General features: G+C 55.9%; 1 protein-coding gene across 1 annotated transcript; it reads left to right on the top strand.

The window, feature by feature from the left end:
* The first annotated feature begins 15,549 nt into the window (after nt 1-15,549).
* Nucleotides 15,550-21,169, top strand: BATF (basic leucine zipper ATF-like transcription factor). The gene is made up of 3 exons (XM_005444176.4): nt 15,550-15,894; nt 17,680-17,784; nt 20,505-21,169. Exons 1-3 carry the CDS (start codon nt 15,829-15,831, stop codon nt 20,709-20,711), a joined length of 378 nt encoding a protein of 125 aa, XP_005444233.2. The 5' UTR covers nt 15,550-15,828; the 3' UTR covers nt 20,712-21,169.

Genomic DNA, 21,169 nt, shown 5'->3' on the forward strand with positions numbered 1-21,169 from the left:
TGCTTCAGAAGCTAGGACTTGAAAGAGTTAGCATCCTCAGCCGACTAACCAAGCCCTGACACTATTGCTGTGTTTCCGTTAGATACGAAGGCAATGGGAAGGTGCCTTGGTCTGGACTGGAGCAGACCCATCTCACGTGTGGGCACCACTGAGTGTTGTCTCAGAGGAGCAGTGGTGTGCCTAGTCTTTGCCCACTTGGTGTCCTACCCGTTACCAGTGTGGATGAGGCCGCTTTGATGCAAACTACAAGTGAAAGAAGCTTTCAGCATCTGGTACAGATGCACGCTCCAGCCAGGAGCACTGAAGTGGTGAGGAGAAGATGAGCTTGACCTAAATGTGACAGCAGCGCAGGAGGAGGTCTTCCCTGAGCACGACTGCTTCTCTAGTGCATGTTTTTCTGTAGCCTCCTTTTCCAACCCTTAACCTCCAGGGATATCTGACATTAGTCCTTTTCCCATTTCGTATGTTCTTCCTGGATTTCCCCTCCCTTTCCACAGCTTCTGTCTTTGGGACCTCCCAAAATGCTGTCAGGTGCCTTATTTACTGTGAAGCATGGTGGATCTGTTACAGGTAAAGTTTTTGTCTGGGGAGGAGTTGTTGGCTGAGGTGCTCTAGAGGGATGTACAAGGACAGGACCTGAAACAAAGCTGGTGGACAAAGCAGTGTCTGGCCTGGCTGCCACTGCCTGCCGTGCAGCCCTGGAAGCCGGGCAGCTGTTCCTCTGCGTGTCCTTCTGCCCAGACCCTGCAGCAGTGGCTCAGACCTGACCCATTTCTCAGCTGCTCTCAGGAGCCAGTCTTCATACTTTGAGGAACAAGATGCTTCTTATCAAGCTTTGCTGAAAGGACACAGAGCACTTGCTGGGCTGCTTCTCTCTTCAGGCTTTATTTCCCTCTGCAGAACGTACGTGGTAGTGAATTTCCAGGCTCCTGTGAGTGTCAGTTTCCTCTTCAGCGGTCAGCAGGAGCTGCCTGTGGGACATCAGATGATCCAGCCACAGGCATCTCATGCTTTTTGCTCACCTGGAGAGCCTGTGCACTCCTTTCCATGTGGGGGGACTCCTACCCACCTGCCACACACCTTCCAGCAGCACTGGCAGTGCTGCAGGTGCGGGTGATGGCCCTTCTCTGGCAAATGGCCACACTGCAGTAAAATGTCCTGCTAGGAAAACAGCCGGCTTGAAAGAGGAATAGAAGGTGCCCTTTGAAACCAAGCGTGCCAGCAGCAGCTAGCAAAGGCAGCACCAGAAGAGTGATGGATCTACATCAGTTTAATGATCTGCTATTCCAGCCAAGGCTCAGGCAGGAGCTGAGTCCTGGCAGAGCCCAGATAGGTTTTTGCCCAGTCTCCCGTATATCCTCCAGTCTTTTGCTGCATTTCAGTCAGTACCGAGGAGTTTGCCACTCAGTTTAGGGCATTTCTTTCTAGGGGACTTGGTTAGGCTGTGACCCAGTGAGGTCAGAGCAGAGGGTTTGGGCCATATCCTGAGCGTTGAATGGAAAAGGCTCTGTCTGCTCAGCCCTGGGCTGAAAACCCCTCCCGGTCCCTGTAGGAGATGGGCTATTTGATGTTCCTCACTCTGGCAGCATGTGTCCCCTCCACCCACCCACCCCCCTTAGCAGAGGTACAAATGCTGCCATGGGCCAGGCGCTGTGGCAGGACCCCTGTCAGGCTGGTGCATTACAGGGCAGCCCCTGGGCATGGGCAGGAGCAGCGGGCACACGCTGTGTCGCTGCATGCCAGCTCCCCAACCCAGAGGCTGTACCTGTGGCAACGTCCTCCTACTTGGGTCCCCTTCACACAAGGTCTGGCAATGGGGATTTGCTTGGAAAACACACGAGCTGCTTCTCAGAGGCCAGGCAACCACCCCCCGGCCATCGCAGCCCACATGTGCTGGGCATGCTGTGGGTGAGCAGAGGCGATGGTGTGGCCGGCAGGGCTTGGTGGCGCTGAGGCAGCCTGATGGACATGAGGCTGCTGCAAGCCCCATGCCCCCCGCTCCGGCCAGTCGCCAGGCTGAACCCCCGGCCCTGCTGGCCGCACGGGCACCCCCAGACCTGCAGGTCCCCGCCGTAGCTGGTGTCAGAGGGTCGCCGCAGGGCAGGCAGCAGGGCCCGGGGCACCGCAGCCCCCTGCACGCTGGGCTCTCCGCTGGCCGCTCCAGCCCGACGGTTGCTTGTGCTCGCACGCCTGCACGGAGGCGGCTGCACAGGGGCCTTCGGGAGGCGGCTGGTCGCCTGCTGCCGCGTCCCGGGCACCGGCCGGCCCCGCTCCCGCTGTGCCCCGCGCCCCCCGCTGGTCCCTCTCGGGGCCACCGCGGCCGTGCCGCTTCCCGCTTGCGTGCGTCCCCTCGGCCGGTGCTGTCCCCCCGGCCCCGCGGGCGCCGAGCGGGGCTGCCGGGGGCAGGAGGCGGCGGGGCCCCGGGGGACGCGATGCTCCCAGCACGGGGCGGCAGCACGGGCGGCCAGCAGGAGGCGCTGCGCGGCTGCGGGCCCGGCGGGGCGGGCACCAGGACGCCGCCTGCCGGCGGGAGCGGGAAAGGGCAGAGCAGGGCCGGGCCGTCACAGGGCCGCGACCCGGTACGGAGCAGCGGCTCCCCTCGGTGCCAAGCAGCAGCCAGGCTGCCCCCGGCCCTTCTCCGGCTCAGCCGCTGCCAACCGGGGCCAGGGAGCGCCGGTGCCTGTCCCGGAGCGCGGGTTGGATGCCCCGGTGCTTTGCGAGAGCCCGCCCGGAGCCGTGCCCCCAGCCCCGGAGCCCCAGCGCAGGACACGATGCTGCTGGGGGGGGGGCTGCAGCGGGGACCCCGGCTTGTTCGCTCTGGGAAGGGGGGCTCCGGGCAGACCTGGCCGCAGCCTTGCAGCGTTTGAAGGGAGCTTGTCGGGAAGATGGGGAGGGAACCCTTCCCAGCACCTGGAGTGACTGACGGGGCAAAGGACTGAAGGAGGGTGGGCTCAGCCTGGGTATAAGGGAGAAACGTTTCATGAGAATGGCGAGACACCAGCACGGGCTGCCTCGAGCAGCTGTGGGTGCCCCGGCCCTGGCAGTGTCCAAGGCCAGGCTGGACGGGGCTTTGGGCAACCTGGCCTGGTGGAAGGTGGCCCTGCCCATGGAAGGTAGCCCTACCCGTGGCCAGGGGAGTGGAACCAGATGATCCTTGAAGGCCCCATCCACCCCAAAGCTTTCTGTGATTCTGTGGTTTGTGGTGCTGTTCCATGGTGCCAGATGTGCTTGTCAGAGATGTGAGCTTGCTCGGTCTCGCTGGTGCTTCCCGGCCGTTTCACCTGCAGGCCCCTCTGCTTGCAAGATCCCTGAGGTCGTTCAACAACCGTGGCCACCACCAGTAGCTCCTGGGGTGCCAGCAGCCCCCTCCAGCACACGCCGTCTCTTGTTCCATGAGATCCACGGCGAGGTAAGAACCCTTGTGCCCCTTCCCACACTCAGCAATTCAGGCAGGAGTTTTCCACAGGGTAGGACACCACATTTTTCCCAAAGCCCAGGCAGATGAGCCCCATCACCTTCCCATTGCTTAGCTGCTTGTCCCAGCTCCCTGGTGTCCTTCACATACTACCCTCGGTTCTCTCTGCAAAGCCACTCTCACCTCTTCTCCCCCAGGGAAAGGTAGGTGCCACTTTGCCCCAAAGCACCAGGCCTGAGGCAGTGCTAGGGTGATGGGCTGAGGGTTCAGCTCCTGCAGGTTGGAGTAAGCACTTAGTTGTGGCTCCCTTCTTTCCCTCCTCTTCTCACTCTCTCCCTGCCTGCTGCCCTGTCCCCCTGCAGGCACCAGCCCCTGTGTGCTGGCCAGGGGCCAAGAGCATCCGGCCTCCACTGGCCCGTCAGGGGCAAGGGATGCTTGGAGGCCGTTACTTTGCGTTTTTTTATAATACCGTTCTCACTTTGTGTTTGAAAAACTGCCTCCTCTGCCCTTCTGAGCAGGGTCTGAGGGTGACTCCGTGACTCTGTGGTAAGAGGTATTAACTAACCTTTGCCAGTGACCTGCCACTCTTGTTTCATTTTGAGCCAAGGGCAGCAGGTATTCATTGATCTTTGTCCTTATTGGTTCTTCTACACAACTTGCTGGAAAACAAGCCCCAAAAATCCCCAGCCTTGATATTTACCAAAAGACACGAAAACTGCTTTGATTACCATGGGTGCCAGACTGCGCAGAGCGATGCTGGCACCAGCATGGCCTATGGCTGGGCAGCAGGACTGGAGCTGGAGAAAACTCCTGTGCTGCCAGGATGATGGCAGAGAAATGAGAAAAAACAACCATTGCTTCCCTGAGCCTGGAAATTTTGCATGGCTCCCCATGCCTTTGTGAATTTTTTGCTTATTTTGTGATCACTGGTTGGCAGCAATTGGAGCGTGGGGGTGAGCCGGCGGGAGACAGGCACCGGCTATGGGAATGTGACCATGGGCATCCCCTGCCCCCATGGAGGCACAAGGCTCCTTCTGGGCTTGGGAAACGTCCCTGGAGGGCAGAGCCGGGTGGGTCACTTGTCCCTGGTTAAGGGCATGAGTGTCCATGCACCGTGTGGCTGCTGGGGTGGCCGGGGGTGTCTCCCAGCTGGGATTTGGGGGCAGACAGAGTGGGTGCTATCAGTGTGTAGCCAGCCCCACCAGCAGGTAGCTTACTGGCAGCTTTCTGTCCCAGGAAAAAACCCTTCCCACAGCTGGGAGGTCTCCCTGGCTCTGGTGGGGCAGGGCTGCTGGGGAGGGCTGGCACCCGTGACAGCATGGCTGGGGGCAGAGGAGGAGCTGGGGCTGGCAGGGAGGCACAGAGCAGCTTTCATCGGCCAAAACCAGGCTCTGCAGCCCAGGTATCGCCTGGGACAGTTTGGGTCAGAGCTTGGCTGCAGGTGCAGTATGTGGCTGTGGGGTGAGAGAGCTTAAAGTCACTGAGCCTTTGGGTTTGTCTGTCAGAGAGCATAAGAAAAATTAGAGTGGTGGGCTAGTGCCGTAGTGTAAAACCCTGCACCAGACGCCCTGCTGCCCCGTTAAAGTGGGTTTACTTTGGTTTGGCTTTTTTAAGTGGAGTGACCGACCCAAGTGGACTCCAGTCCAGAAGGTGCGTGCGGCAGAGCAGGCAGTGGCTATGACTGCCCACGGTGATCAGCTCTTTGTGAGCAAAGCCTGCCCAGGGAGTGAGCCCAGTTGTACCAAGACCACTTGAATTCTGAATAAGAGCATCTGCCAAGGGGTTTATTGCACTTCAGTCGCTTCCAAGTTTCATATAGCTTAGCCATTTCAAATGTTTCTGCACATCCAGGCTCTCAGCTCCCCATCGGTGAAGAAATGCCTTTCCTCTCTCCAGCCCTGTCTCCAGCTGCCTGTGCACAGAGCTCGAACAGGGGGCTGTGTGGTTGGGGAAAGGTTAACCCCTGGGGACAAGGAGGACAAGGACACACCTCTTGCCACCTGAGGCTTGAGGTGGGTCACTGTCAGTAGGACTGACAGCTCCACATCCCTGTCCAGCTCGAGGGTGGGACTCTGCTGGACAAAAATCCCCCATGTTAGCAAGCTGACGGGATTTTCCAGCCCTGGCTCCCAGCACGGTGAGCAGGAGCTCCTAGAAGAAGCTACTTCCAGAAGCCTGTACGGGTCTCAGCAAAAGCAGACTTTGGGTCTGTGTGACAGCAAGGTTTCACTGCAGCCTGTCACGTCTCAGATGAAGCTTCAGGAACAGGATCGTTTGTCAGTAACCACCACCTTGTGCTGATGTTATCTGGTTTCTGCAGAATGAACTTGCTGAGTTGTCATCTGTGGCACTGTCAGGGGAAGTCCTGGCTCCTGACACTGCAGTTCCTGCCTCTGCTTTGCCATGGCCCCAATTCCAACAGCATCATCCGGGCTGGTTGGATTTACCGAGCACCTGCTTGTGTTGCAATGCCACGGGGTTGTCAGGACCAAGTGGGGAGCAAGGCTCTGCTGCAGGCCCCCAGGCTTCCAAATCCAGCAGAGCCTTTAGGCAAGCTAGCGTGTAGTTTCTGGTTGAGGATAGAATGGCTACTGACAGCTCATGGCGAGGTGAGGCTGTGTATTCCCCCGGTGACCACACAGCAGCAAGGGGGAGGTTGTGCCAGAGCTAACGTGTGGGTATCGGCAAGTGCCTCTCAGTACGTGGGCTACCGGCTTCTGTGGCAGAGGCAAACTCCGTGGGTGCCGGGCAGAGTCACTGCTGCGTGACGTAGATGTTTGCTGAGCGAGGCATCCCTTTTCTTCTGTGCAGACCTTCCCTGTGAGCAAAGTGACCTGATTCATTCGCCAGCTCCAGCCAGCAGATGACGGGTGAGTGGCTAAGCTAGTCAAGGTGCTGGTGCGTGCTGGCACTGCTGTGTGACCCGGCAGGACGATGGCACTGCTGTGTGACCAGGCAGGACAAGGGCACCTCACGCTGCCAGCTATAACAGGCTGGCAGAACCAAACAACCCCCCCGGGTGCAGAGGTGAGGTGTTCGCTGTGACTGGGCGGGAGAGGTGCAGAGCTGACACAACTGGGCTGCAGGCACCCGCTCCGCTGCCCGTAGGATACCTGCAGGTCACTGGCCCATGTGCTCAAGTTTTAGGAGCAACGCAAGCTGCCAGTGTACCGTGCTGGGCCACCGCGTGTGGAACGTGGAGCCTTGTTCAGGCAGGGCTTTGGGGCACGTTTCTTCACCTGAGAGCAACCACCCTCCGGGGCCAGGACCGGGGCTGCTGGCTGGCTGGGTGCATATGCTGGGGTAGCAGCACCTCAGCATTTCTCCCGGCCACCCTCTGGAGTGTGCATAAGCACCAGCTGGTACACAGGTGGTTTAGAAGAAAGTTCCAATGGGTTCACGGCTGTGCTTTAAATTCAGGGTAGAGCTACCCAGTGGGTCCCTTTCAGTGTGCAGCATTGGGGAAAGGAGACAGGCTTCCTGAGGAATGGGTGAAGAAGAGCACATCCATCCTTTATAACTGTAATACCATCATAGATGGCTGTCAGGCAGCTTCCCTGGGGTGCTGTGTTTGCTTCTGGTTGCCCTGCTGTGAAAACAGGAGACATCCAAAGATGGGTGCTGACCTAAATTAGGGCTGCAGGAAAATTTCCCTATGTGGAGAATAAAAGTCCCACTAGTTTAGAGCGGAAACTGGTGAAATGCCGCGTGATAGAGATGTGCAGAGAAATGCCTGGCATAGAGATAAGTCTGTTCCTCTGCTCACCCCCTCACAAGATGTTCAAAGAAATGGAAAGACAACTCATTTCAAACTGGTAAATTGACACACTTCTCACAGAGCCAGCAAACTGGTTTGTGCAGGTGGACAAGACGCCATGCTGGCCAGCAGTTTCAGAGGGCTCACAAGGCATCAGGTACTGATATGAAAAACAAGGATACCCAAAACTCGAGAAGTTTGGCTTAAAAAAGATAGAAGATGGCATGGTTCTCAGACATCTGCTTTGGGGTTCAGGTAAAGAAAAGTGGGAAGGACTTTACGTCTTTTTTCATCCCCTTTTTGAAGCCAGTGTTGCTGGTTGTTGGTAATGGCAGGAGGACTGTCTCTTCAAGCCCGGGCCTTGCAGCAGTACTGCTGACACAGCTTAGGGTGCAGCACTTCTCCCTCGTCCCACATCCAAAGCACCGTCAGGGATGAGGCACTGCCAAGAGCCTGCAGGTCAGCTGTGTCTGAGCACTGGCAGCCACTGCCAAAGCCGTAGGAGAAGCATCCATGACCCAAGAGGCTGGTTAAGGAGCACCTCTGTCATGCCAGGGCACCAGGATGCAGGGGTGGAAAGCACAGGATCAGTGGTCATCAGAAACTACCCTCTCTCCCTCCATCCATCTGCTGCTGTGAGCCCCCTGGGAAACCTGGCGGGGGGGTTGCAAGCCCTCTGAAGTAGCCAGCACTGAGCAGGTCCTCCCTCGTGTCTGGGCAGTGCAGCATGAACCTCTCTCCTTGCGTTTCTCTCAAAAAGGCATTGAGGAGCTCTGAGCCGGCCTGGGGCTCTGAGGGATGGACCAGCCATAGGGCAGGGGCTCATCTCTGCTGCTGCCTGCCCTGGCAGCCCGCTTGGGGACGGGCTGTCTCCTGGTGAGCTGCCAACAGGCGAGAGCCATGCGTGCCAGCCGGCGGGTGCACCGGCACGTGCCAAAGCAGCACCCGGGCAGACAGGGCTTCTCTGCATTTGGGTGTGTTTTGGTAACTCTGCCAGTGTGGAACTGCCCATCGGCGCTACTTACGTGGGTGCCAGGTGCACCTTCTGCACAGCTCCTCTGCCCTCTCCTTCACAGCTGGTCTGCTCCACACAGCCTGCCGTCCCCCTGCGCACCTCCAACACGCTGTGCTCCAGCACCGCTTGTACAAGCACCACGCATGCCCTGGGTGCCAGCTCACTGCACGTGCGCCCACCAGCACTTGTGCTGAACGCTTCCTCCAACCACGCTGCATGAGCCGAAGGGTTCGGGAAGCATTTGTTCCCACCAAAGGGGGTGAGGGGCAGAACCAGTGTATATATCCCCCTAAGCCAAAGCAGATCCCATTAGGGTGGGGGTACAGTACTACTAGCATGAGTGCCGTTCACAGGTGTCTCCTGCTGAGATGAGTGTCTTGGAGTCTGGCTGCAAGAACAAGGCCTAAGCAAGCTGTACTCAGTCCTTGGGAAGCTTGAACGTGTCTTATGGTGATGGGTGATGTCGAAGAACACCTTCCTTTGAATGGAATCATTGAGCAGCCACATAATACACTCAAGAGTCATGTATCAATTTAAGAGATAAGTAATGCATCCAGCGCCCCTGCCCCCGTGCCACAGGCCATGGCTGCAACCAATGCCCAGTGAACATCAAACGCCCCGCCAGGTTGTGGTCATCCCCTGGAGCACAATTCTTGCTGCTTGGTTGCTGTGGTTGGATTCGCTGTAGCACTAGCAGAGGCCCAAGGTTGGGTCCTGCTGCCACGGTGGCAGGGCTGGACAGCCATGCATCTCTCCTGCCCTCGCGTAGCCTGGAAAGGCGCACGCTGGCCAGCGTGAAGGAAGCTGGGGCTGTGGCCCCTTACCAGCACCGGTAAGTTTACCCCTGGGTGGATCAGCCTTTTTGGTTAAACGGGTCATTGCCCTTCCTCTTTGGGCCTTCCCCATCATCACTGAACGAGACTGCCACCAAGATGAGTCAAACTGTCAGACAACATCTGCACCCTCTGCACGCCCCGTCCATGCGCTTGGATAGTTCAGCTGGGGGGCTCAGCCCAGGCAGCGGATGCAAAGAAGCCTGGGGAGGGGGGGGGGGAGGGTGGCAGAGCCTTTTTGGTGTCCCAGGCCTCATGTACCCAGCATGGTGGGGTGGTCTGGCCTGTTTCTGGTCAGATCCCAGAAACTAGACAGGGTCTGTGAAGACAGCAGTGAAAGTTTGGCCTTAAAATGGATGTACTCTACCAGGATTTGGGATCTGCTGACCTGCAAAGCCATGTAGGTGCACGTCTTGAGTACTCGCATCAGCTGCTAAGTCCTCACCAGGAGCAGATCAGAGGTTGCTCAACTAATTACCCAACCAGTAGATACAGACAGACAGGACAGGACAGGTGGAGACTGTGGTTCATCCCTTCAGTAGCCTGGGATGAACTCTAATTATCTGTGCCTTGAAACTCCCGTAAGTCTCGGAGGCCAGACCCTGACACCTTCCCGAGAGCCCCTGAGCTGGGAGGCTCTGGCCAAGCTCACTGTCCCCTGCAGCGGGTCACCCCCCCCAGCTACCTGGAGCTCTGTGTCCGTATCTGGAAAGCTAGCACAGCTGGGGTTTCCTTTCTATAGCTTCCTTCTTTTCAAACCTAGACATAAAAAGCATTACTAATGACATTCAAAAAAACCCATAGAAGTGGCAAAGCCAAATACTGAATAGCTGGAAATTGCCAGAAATGGGTTTGCCTGCACAGCTGAGCTTCAGCGGTCTTGTGCGTGCCATCACCTCTTAACATTTTGCCCTGGATTGCCACCTCTTCCCAAGAGGCTCCCTCAGCCAGAGGGAACGGTGAGCTGGTCAGCTAGGCTGCCTCCTGTCTTGGCAGGGCTGGGAAGCTCCTGCCCAGTCGGAGAAGCAAGGGAGTGCAGAAAGAAAGGAAGGTATCCTGGCTAGGCGCTGGGTACCTTCCTGGAAGCTGGATCTGTGCCTGCCCCTGCCTCGAAGTTACTCTCCAAGTCGGTGAGCCGCACCAGCGAGAGCTTTCACAGGAGCAGCCACATCTTCCTCATTTGCCAGAGCTGATTTACAAAAGTGATAAAAGGTTGCAGCTGCAAGGTATCAGGAGCTGGGGTTTGGTTAAATAAAGCGCTATGTAGAGCCAGAAACACTGAAAAAATAGATCCTAGTTGGTTCAGCCTGTGTCCCCAAAATGAATGAGTACTTATGACCTAAATCTCTCTTTGTCTCTTGTTTTGCAACTGTTAAATAGGGGTAACTCCACCCCCGCACCTGAAAAGGTGGCTGAGGAAACAGCTTAATTAATATCCCTGAAGCACTCAGTGCTGAAGTGAGGAGCAGTGGAACGAGTCAGTGGAGAAATGGAGCAGCAGAATGTCTGAGCAGGCTCTGACCGCAGGACAGCAATGAAGGTAACGCAGCCATCCTAGGGAAGGAACCTTTGTGGATCACGCAGTTACGCAGCACAGCATGTTATATGGCATGAGGGTGTAAATGCAGCCTGCTTAGGGGAGCTAATTCTGGGATTTCCACACTTCTGCGTGCTTGACTTGCAGTCCTCGTCATTTATCAGATGGTTGGGGTGTAAAGGGCCCGTTTCCTGTACGTTGGCTGGCTGCCCCCAGTAAGGACTGAAAGCGTTTGTGTGATGGGCGTTTGCTCTCTGCTAGGTGGGACGAATTTGGTGGGACTATACTTGAGCTCTCCTGCCCCAACCTCGCTCTCACACTCGCTCAGCTCGGCCAAGATGGCATAGCCCTGGTGATGGAGACAAGCCATCCTGCCAGCTGGGGAAGCTGCCTGCATCGCAGATGGGACCAACACGTGTGACAGAGTGGGACGTGGCAGAAGCTTGTCTGGTAGAGAGCAAGGACTTTGATCAACACCACCATTCACTTAACACCGCCTGCCAGCACCGAATGCCACACAAAAGTCTTCAAACTCATGGGGGGAATGGTAAACAAATTGTTGCAATTGTCCAAATATTGTAAGAAATGATTTGCATAAAATGCTGCATGTGAAGCAGAAACAGCCTCAGTGGTTTACAGGAGGCTGAAGGTGGTAGGTAGCTGCTCTAGGTTGGATTTTTAAATAGCACTATGCACTGAATGGTCATGCAAACAAGAGGGCTGAGATGGATGGGGTGAGACACAGTTTTGAGCGTTGCTGCCATAAGCCTGCAGCAGGTGAGAGGGCTGGAGCAGCGGGTTTACAAGGAAACCAGCAACCACCTCTGCTGAGATGAAGGGATATTTCTGGGCTTTGGAGGCAAAGGGACTGGCTGCAGTTAAGGCTGAGAAATGCCCCATGTGCTCTCTGGGCTCTGAGGAGCCGATCTTACTAGCTTTATTTTATTTTATTTTATTTTATTTTATTTTATTTTATTTTATTTTTCCTTCTTTAAACCTTGGGAACATAACTCTAATCCATCCTGCAGAGGCAGGATTCAACCTGGACCCTTTCTGACAGAGGTTTGTTCCCAGCCACTTCATATGAAGGGGCTTGAATAACTTTCCTGAACTGCCCATCCCAAAGTCCCTCTAACCTCATCTTGCTTCAAACCTCAGACCTGAACCTTTCCACCGAAAACAGCTGACCACCCTTTCCATTACAACATATCAAAGACTGCTCCTTCTTCCGCCCCCAAGACTCCTCTTTTCTCGGCTAAACAGACCCAACTTCTTCACTCCTTTCTCTTAGAGCAAGGTTTCTGTGTACTTCTCCTTTGTACTGGTTTCTTCTGGACTTTTCCACTTCTGGACCTGGGACTGTGGGGGGGGTCCTGGCCCTGCAGAGGCAGCGCAGGGCTGCCCTCTCCTCTGCCTGGCCCCCAGCACCCCAGGCCAGTACCCGGCCCCTTTGCGACACCTCTGCACTGCTGCTGAAGCTTCAGTCTATGATGCTCTGCAACCCCCGGATTTTTCCCTGCCATTCTGCTGCCCAGTCAGTGATTCCCCAGTTCTTCTACCTACACCTTGCTTTACATTTGCATTTGTTCTTGCTGAACTGCGTCTTGCTGCTTTCAAACCATTTCTCCAGCAGTCGAGATCATGCTAAGCCCAGCCTCTAGAGTCCCTGCAGCCACCCTGTCCCAGAGAGAACAGGACTCCCTTCAGCAGTGCCTGCTGTTATTTAGAAGGGATAAATGCAGAATTGGATGGCCCCATCCTTCCCCTAAAAACCTCTGGAAATATCCTGGCTCCATCAAGCTGCTGGTATGGTGGTAGCCTAACACTCGTGAGCTCAGCCAGTGCCACTGACAGCAATTTCGCAGTGACTGCGATTAAGATCAAGAAACCTAAACGATCCCAGAGACAAAATCAGGGGACCTTATTCATGGTGTAAATTCAGTCACCTAAGTCAAGCACAGAGACCAGGAGGCTGCCTCCTGAAGCTCCCCCTGACAGCGGGGGAAAGGGAGAGCCTGGGGAGGGACAGCAGGATATCAGCTCCCCATGTTGTGCCTGCAGCAGGCACCCAGGGCAGCACCCCAAGAGCTGTGAGCCGATGCTGGTGGAGCCACACCGGTGGTCTCTGCTGCTCTGGGTTGCGGGGTCGTAGCTCTGTTTGGAGGAATGGCACAGGGCGCTGCCTGTGAGGAGGCAATGTGGGTCCTGCCCAGCCCAGGGCAGTGAGGTGAAGGCTCTGTCCTCCTTCCCACCAGGAGATACTGTCTCATTTACAGCATGCTTATTCATTGCTTATAAGTGACTGGAATTCATTAGCATCATAGCCAGCTTGAGGGCGAGGAGTGTGTTTGGTCAAGGAGGGAAGAAGGACGCTCTCTTACTCCTGCTCAGCAAGACCAAGTGTCCAAACCCTCTCCCAACATCATGCTCTCCTGAGATTTCTCAACCAGCTGTTAATAAAAGCCCAGCTCTGGGCAAACTGGGGTACAGCTCAAAACTTTCTTTCTGTGGATCAAAGAATAGCCTTTGCCATAGCCAGGTTCTGGGCAGTTTCGCACTGACCGTCCAGCTCCTGCCAGGACACCCAGCTTCCCTGCATGGCCGCCTGCCCATGCACCCGCCGCCTTCCCGATCGCCTGCCTTCAGCTGCTTGGGTGCAGAAGGAGGGAATGCAGCCTGTTTGCCCAATAATGGAACAAGGATATTTTTCCCTGGGGAAGGGCTTCCCTCCGTCCTGCCCTGAGCAACAGCAGCCTGCACAGCAGGGGGCCCAGGTGGTGGTGGGTTTCCTTGGGAGAGCAGGAATCCAGCGGCATGCTTCCCGGAAAGGAAGCGGCGCCCAGGGTGGCAGAGTTCAGAGGAAGCGTAGTGATGCAGCGAGCAAAGGGATGCTTCAATGCTTGTGCCACCAGCACCGGTGCCTTGGGGGGCCTGAAGTCGATGCCCTATGAGCCCCTGTGGCCCCAGTGCCTTTGGCTGCTCCCTCCCCAGAGCTGGCTGCGGTGGAGAAGCCCTGCCTGCTGCAGGGGGGCTGCGCTGCCAGGAGACATGGGGTCCCTCAGGGTGCCTCATGCTGAGCAAGCAAACACTTGCAGCCATGTTAGAAAGTGTGGAGGATCCTAGCGTTTCCCTACAGCACACCAGGAGGAAACATTCTCTCAAGGCTGTGAAATGTTCAGATAATAAGGCCAAGGGTAGTGCACCAGCATCACAGCATGTTTCTAAAGAGGGAAATGGGGCAAAAAAGAGCAGTTTTGCAACTGGAGCTAGGCTAGGTGACTTCCCGGAGCTGCCCAGCCCACAGCCAGCCCCATGTGGTTCTTGCTTTTGGCCACATTTGCCCCTGTGTTGGCTCTACGAGTGGCAGGGCTGGGAAGAAATGCCAGCAATGCCCACACAAGTCTGCACCGTGCGCCAAGCATGTGCTTCTCTGCGTGTGTGCCTTCTGTGCTGCAAGAAGGCGGCAAACCCAAAGCTGCCAATACTTTTGCCCTAATGACAACTGCATCTCGAGTGCCCTTGCTGATGCCCTGCTCCTAAGACTTGCTCTCTGCTCCTGCTTGAGGCAGGAGAAACTCAACCAAAATACTGATATGCAACAAAAACCGGTAAGTGGGAACTGGGAATTGCTGCTTTCCACAGGAGTGGGTTACTGTGGATGGGTTCATGCCTGTTTCTGTATCTGCTCCTCAGGGCACATGACAGAACTTAGCTGCTCTGAAGATGTGTGATTCTGCATGGATGGAGAGCCTGTTGGGCACGTGGCCCTGGTTTTTCCCACTGGCTCTGGCGACACGAGCAGGTCAGAAAGCAAATGGCTCTTTCTTTGGCACTCCCTGCTCCTGCACTGACACCTCCAGAGCCACTAGGATGGGGTACCTGAGGGCACTCCTGAAGCACTGCTGTCCCAGGGCTGCTTGCACATCTTCAGTCTACTTGAGGCTCGTGCTAAGGATGGAAGCAGTCCCACACAGTACAGACCAGGGGAGAAACAAGGGGATGCAAAGCACCCTCTCTTTGCTGCTGTCTGCATGGGCCACGGTCACGTTGGGTGCTGGCAGAGAGAGAAGAGCAAGGAAATGACCTCCAATGTGCCATAATGCTCCTGTCTCACCGTAGTCCTGTCTCACATCTTCTGCCAGCTGCAGTGAGAGCGGGCTGGAGGGGAGCAGGCAGGGAGTCAGGACCCCTGCACAACAGTCGCACCCCCTGGGCTGTAGCCAAGGTCAACATCATGGCGCGGTGTGAGAATTAGGTCTCAGGTTTAGCTTCTGGGTCCATCGACCGTTACATTTACAGCACTTTAATTTGTGTGCCAGAGCTGATCTTCCCCTTACCAGCCAGGTACTAATGAATATTTAAAGTGCTAAAGAGATTTTGGAAAACACCAGTCCTACCAAACCAGTCCAAACATTCTACATTCCCGAGCCTTTCTTTTTAGGTGGGACTGGTGCTTCACCACACACATGAGCCGTCTGTACAAACAGCGTTTACGTGGCACCTGCGGAAGGTACCCGTCCCCTCCCTGGGACCCGCGTCAGTGGTGGTGGGGGCGGCGGGGGGGTTGGGGGTGGTGGATGGCTTGTGGGGAGGTGGGTGGCTGCCTGGGAATTTCCCTGGCTGGGCTGGGGTGACAGAGGTTGCTCGGAGCTGGACCGACCTCCTGCCTGCACAGGGCTGGCACGGCGCGTGGTGCCCCTGGAATTTCTGGGGCTCCCGGCAGCACCTCCTCCGCACTGCCCTCCTTTGAGGGTCCAGGTTTCACAGCCAGAGCTGGGGCTTTTCTTCCTTTCCATCTCTGCTGTTTGTCTCGGAGAAAACCCATCTTGCTGTTTTTCAACTGCCCGAAGGTGTTTTTCGGGGGTTTTTCAGGCTATTTTGAAGCTCATTTTTCCCAGATGTGCTCTTTTTTTTTTCTTCTTCTTCTTTTTTTTTTTTTTTTTCTTTTTTCTTCTTCTGTAACTTTTCTTCTTCGCCTTAAAGTTTCCGGCCACGTGACTTTCAGCTTACATCCCCGAGGTTCTGAGAAACCACAGGAGGCTGAGACCTAAAGGGAAGGTGCAGAGGCTCCGAGAGGAGAGGCAGAGAAAGTGGCAGAAGGCGGGGAAGGAGGACAGCGTGCCTCCGGGACGGGCAAGAGCCGGGAAGCCAAGGACCATCTCCGGAGGGGCAGAGGAGGGCAGGGGAGAGGGAAGACAAGCAAGACAGAAGGCAGGCACACCAAGAGCGCAAAGGAAGCTGAAGAGGCCCTGGGAGCCAAAGACGGGAGCCATGCCCCACAGCTCTGACAGCAGCGACTCCAGCAGCTTCAGCCAGTCTCCCCCCCCCAGCAAGCAGGTAAAGCGGGGACCCTTCCCCAGCTGCCCTTGGCCGGAGACTCCTTTGGGGTGGGCCATGTGTGGGCAGGAGGAAGGCCACCACTGGCATTTTCACAGTGCACTATGGCAGGGCTTTCTAGGAACGGCTGTGGGGAGAGGAATGCAGGGCTGAGCCCAGCGCCAGGAGCCCTGGCCACCAGGCTGGCTACAGGTGGAGAGAGGAGGTCTGGTTGCCTGGGCTATGCCAGGGGCAACTGGGGGGTCGGGACCCCGGGCACGGTGGGCCTTGTGATACATGCCAGGCGTGGATGTCGGTGCTCCGGGAAGGAGCCTGAGCAGCCACCTCCTCGCCATGGAGCGGGATGGCTCAGGGGCAACCGGCCTGCTTCCCCCTGCTGTGGACAGCCCTTGGAAAAAGCCCCCAGAAAAGCCCTGCCACTTTGGGGCTGCCTTCTTCTCATTCAGCCTCAGAGGTTTTTTGTCTCAGTAATGCTCAACAGAGGGATTTTGTTTTGCTGCATGGAGCACCTTAATAGTAGGTCTTTCCCTGGCAGATACCGAGACGAGTCTGAGGAATTTCCACTGCCTTTTCTGGCTAAGCTTTATTACATCCGTCGCTTGCCATTTCTCTAGGGCTGGAAATGGTGGCAACCTGAGACTTTGCTCAGAAACCTTGGGGATGATCAGGGCAGATGATTTTTGTCTTGCAAGCAGGGATGGGGAGGCATCCTGGTAGAGAAGGGAATAAAGCACAGGGGTTGCTGCAGGATAGGGTCTGGGCTTGGTGCAGGATGTGGGAGCTGCTGTCTCTGAGACATTTGTAGGATATTGAAGGCAAGGATAAAAGAGGTTCAAAGAAAAGAAAAGATCTTGGGCGGGGTGGAGGAGGGAGAGGATGTGGACAGACTGATGGGCTGGGAAGATAACTTTTGTGGCTGAGTTTTGTAGTCCTGTGGAGAAGTGGTGGTGTGAATGTTAGAGAGTCCACAAAAGAGGCAGCGCAGTATGAAAATAGAAGATGAAAGAGTCTGCGTGACGGTTTCAACTGTCAGAAGGCAGCAGCAGGACCCGATCTCAGCAAAGAATGGCTGATGCATGAAGCTTGTGACCTGGAGCCTTGGAGACCTGTGTTCTCCCCTGCCCAGGGGGCTCAGGAGTGTAGCAGTCAGCACTGCAGGTGCTGCTACCAAGGGACTCCAGAAAAGAGCAAGCACAGAGATCAGGAGCTGCAGCAAATGAGATCTGGGGAAAACCCAAAAGCTCCAAGACTGTCTAGTTAAACTAAGCAGGGGTCACATTGCACTGTAAAGGCCTGCAACAGATAAAGCCTGAGGGACAGGGGTGATGGAGACGGGGAAGGGATGAAAGGAGGAAAACACAGGCTGAATCTCTGGAAAGATGGTTTAGCCAAGGAGCTGGAATTTCTGCAGTGCCGTATGCCTGCGGAGAGAAGGGGAAGAGAAAGCTTTCCTGTTCAAGGAATTTAAACTGTTTCTGTTCTGGAGAGAGGTCCTTACTCTGGTCCCTCAAGCCATATCCCAGGCCCGTGTCTTGGTGAAGGGGGAGCGGTCATTCCCCAGCCACGCTGGGATGCCAAAGGGTATCAGACTGGCCCCTCATAGCAACGGGGATGCCAAAAGCATCACACATCCCTGGGGTATGGCTTTATCCTGGTGCTGAGGGTGCGTATCCCATGTCCTGTGCCTCAGTGGGGTTATCTGCTGTGTCCCCTTCCCACCTACTGCTCTGCAGGGGCAGGGTGAGGGAGGGGATGCCCCAGCACTTCCATGCCTTGTTTCCCTAGGACTCTTCTGATGACATGAGGAAAGTCCAAAGGAGGGAGAAGAATCGCATTGCTGCCCAGAAGAGCCGCCTGAGGCAGACCCAGAAAGCAGACACACTGCACTTGGTGAGCACTCCCACCCTTCCCTGTCCCCAGCGCTGAGGGCTCACATAGAGGACAACGTGCTTTTCCCCTGGGGACTCGAAGTGGAGATGCTCAGTTGAGGCAGGACAAGAAAAGTGAGGACAGGGCAGGATGTAGGAGTCTGTGCTCACAGCAAGAGCACACAGCCCAGGATAACTGCCAGTGAAACATTCGGTTTTGCAGCTAGTTTTGAATCCATCGTTATCTTTCAGTCTGACAGTACCGATTTCCTTTCCTAACCTCTTCTGACCAGCTCACTCAGAAGCTCTTTGAAAGCACAGGCTCACCCAGGCTGGCTCTCCCTGGGTTTGTGCTTCGCTGTCACTTACACAGCGGCATAAAAGCATACACAGATGCTTTTCTGAGACGGTACTTTGAATTAATTGGTATGGATGATGGTGCAACCTAGAGTGAAATGGGCCGTCTCCTCTGGCTTGTTCCCTGAGATGCTACACAGTGTAGATAAATACTAATAATTTTTAAATATTTTTAAATGTCTTCATGGTAGTCCTTGCATCTCTTTCTCCATTTAAACACTGTACAGCACCTGGAGGCTTTTCCTGTTGTTTAGCATGGATTTTCCCCCTTTTGGTTTCACCCTGCTGTCCCAATCTCCTCCTGTGGCACCATTGGCACCCCTGAGGCTCTCCCCAGTGTGAAGAATTAGGCGTCTGCTTTTCAGAAGGGATGGTCACTTCTGGCTCTATGTGTTTGGACGGGAGTGTGTGATCAGTGTCGGAGCACAGGGACTGGGCTCCTTGGCATTTCATGTGTTGGTAAGTGCAGTCCCGTGTGTTTTGGGCCACTGGTGGGCAGGATGCAGAACACGCAGCCTGCACTGGGCACAGAGCATCTTTATCCCTGCGCTGGGCTTGGCTGCCCTTTGGAAAGTTGTAGTCAGGCTTTTGAAAAAAACATCCTTTGATTTAACAGTCTTCATATTCCCCAGGATCCCTGTTTTTGGGAAGAATTCTTGAGAAGCCAGTCCTAAACCCTCCTTCCTTACATAATGCCCTCAGTCCATGGTTGGAGCTGGGGTTGAAGACAGAGATTTCACTCTTTGCTCAGTAGCTGATGATCCTTCTAGAGCTGACATGGCTCTAGGCCGATTGCATTACATCTGCCAGCAGCGATGGCTCTGGGCGACTGTGCATGAGAGGGGTGAAAGGACGCCCTTTCCTCGAGGACAGTGCTCTCTCCAAGGTAATCCTAGAGGTAGAGAGGAGCTCTGATCCTCCCCCAGGAAAATCCTGCCTAGCTGTGCACCGAGAAGAACTGGGCTGCCCTTCTTAGAGCAGATGACAAACCACTTGCTTACCAGATTACTGCTGCTCAGCTAGCATTGATAGCACACGTTCCTTATCTTCCCATGGGGATGGGAGCAGGGGGGCTAAGCCCAGTTTGGGTCAGACAGAGAGGATCGTGGCAGGGAGCTGGAGAAATGCAGGCAGGCAAGTGGAGGATGGATGGTGAATTTTTGCTAATGTCTTTCTAATTCCTGGCGGACAGTGACCCCCTGCTGCTCCTGGGCTCATTCCCTGGCTGCTCCTTGTTGGCTCTGCACCGTGGACTTTGCTTCTCTGATGTGGTTCTGCTCAGAAGAGCATGGCTCAGCTTGAGCTATGGTGGTATAAAAGGAGCCTGCAGTTCCATCTGCCCCAGGGCTTTGTAGCTCTTGTTTTGAGGGGAATGAGTCATGGGGAGGCTGGGGCTCCCTGTGCCTGGTGATTCCCATCATCTCCCGAGTTCAACAGCAGTCATAATTTCCAAAGCATTTAGCGTCTTCTGAGAGATGCTCGTTTGCTGTGCAAACTCCTTCTCTGACAGCCGCTGTCACCGCTGGGTGCGTTTCAGCCGGTGCACGGAGAGCGGGCACTGTCAGAAGTCAGTGCTGCAGCAGAGGGGTGGCAGTTTGCTTTGCCAAGGTAGTAGTGCCGCTTTTCAGCGCTTCAGAGCGCTGGGTCCTACTTTAGCTGTCTTTGCTGACTTTGCAGAGCCTGCTGCCACATCCTCCCTCCCTCCTCTGGTCCTGCCCAGGCTGCTGGCTCCATGGTCAGCTGGTGCCTGGGATGCTCCAGCCTAGAGCTGGCTGCACTTCAGCAGCAGTAGAAGCAGCAAAGGCTGCAACGCTCAGGATCGTCGAGACAAGGCTGAGCGTCGTTACCAACACCTTTGTTGTTATTCTCATTAATAACAGTATTAATTCAGTTCTTCTGAGGCCTCGGTTTCTCTTCTGACTCAAGCATCTCCCCTCCTCCTCACCGTGCCGCTGGTTTCCCCGGCTGCTAGCAGGAAGCAGTGAGTCTTTTCTTTCCAGGGCAATGACAGGTTTCCTGTGGCAGGTGGTTTTCTGGTTAAAGACGGCAGTTATTGAGCGCGCCCTCCCCCCGGCCGGGTGGCCCGGGAAGCGTGCCCCGGTGTGCGTGAGAGGGAGCGAGAAAGCCTGGGCGGGAGCACATGCCACAGTCACTTCTCGTAAGCTGGGGTGCACGGCTGGGCCTGCCAGCATCGCACCCGCGCCCAGCCTGGCCGCCTGGGGGAGGGGGGGCTTGCCCAAGCGCGGCTCTGTGCCGAATTTACCAGAAACATGTCATTCTGGAACCTCTGCGGGGCATAGAGGCGCGACGCCGCGAGCCCTGTGTCCCCAGATCATCCCTGTGGCTCCTGCGCTGAGGAAGCCCCCTGTGGTTTTGTCTCCTCAGGAGAGCGAAGACTTGGAGAGGCAGAACGCTGCCCTGCGCCGGGAGATCAAGCAGCTGACAGAGGAGATGAAGCACTTTGCCTCGATGCTGAGCTCCCATGAACCGCTCTGCTCCATCCTGACGTCCCCTCCACCACCTCCAGAAGTGCTTTACGCCACACACTCCTTCCACCAGCCTCACATCAGCTCCCCACGCTTCCAGCACTGAGCCAGCCAGCAGGACGGCAGCCTGCCAGCTCCACTGATGGCCAGAAGCAACATTCTGTGGGGCTCGCTTTTCCATCCAAGGGAGAGAGACGGACGGACGGGCGGACGGACGGACACCCCTTCTTAAAGTGTGTACTCTGAGTCACTTGCCAAAGACTTGCTCCCTGTGCAGAAATGGCAGAGCCACCGGGAGGCATCTTTGGGCAGTTTCCAGCTTGGATCCTGGGAAGAGGAGGCGTTCGCCAAAGGGCACCAACCCCCTTCCCCGGTGCTTGCTTGGGGACGCTCACAGGAGCGTGTGGCACTGGCAGCCTCCGTGCGAGCAACTGGCTGCGGCACGCAACAGCTGGAGCTCCAGGGAAAGGAATGGGAGTGGGGGCAGAGGGGAAGGTTGGGGGCCACAGAGTACCAGAGCAAAACTGGTTTATTTTTGTAAAATAAAGATTGAAAATGCTTAAC

This window comes from Falco cherrug, chromosome 7 (assembly GCF_023634085.1).
Source record: "Falco cherrug isolate bFalChe1 chromosome 7, bFalChe1.pri, whole genome shotgun sequence".
In the NCBI taxonomy this organism is placed as follows: Eukaryota; Metazoa; Chordata; class Aves; order Falconiformes; family Falconidae; genus Falco; species Falco cherrug.

Excerpts from the sequence above, each read along its gene's own strand:
- BATF (XM_005444176.4), top strand. The coding sequence starts at position 15,829 with ATGCCCCACAGCTCTGACAGCAGCGACTCCAGCAGCTTCAGCCAGTCT. Across the intron at positions 15,895-17,679 it reads CTCCCCCCCCCAGCAAGCAG|GACTCTTCTGATGACATGAG; the intron begins GTAAAGCGGGGA and ends TTGTTTCCCTAG. Across the intron at positions 17,785-20,504 it reads AAGCAGACACACTGCACTTG|GAGAGCGAAGACTTGGAGAG; the intron begins GTGAGCACTCCC and ends TTGTCTCCTCAG.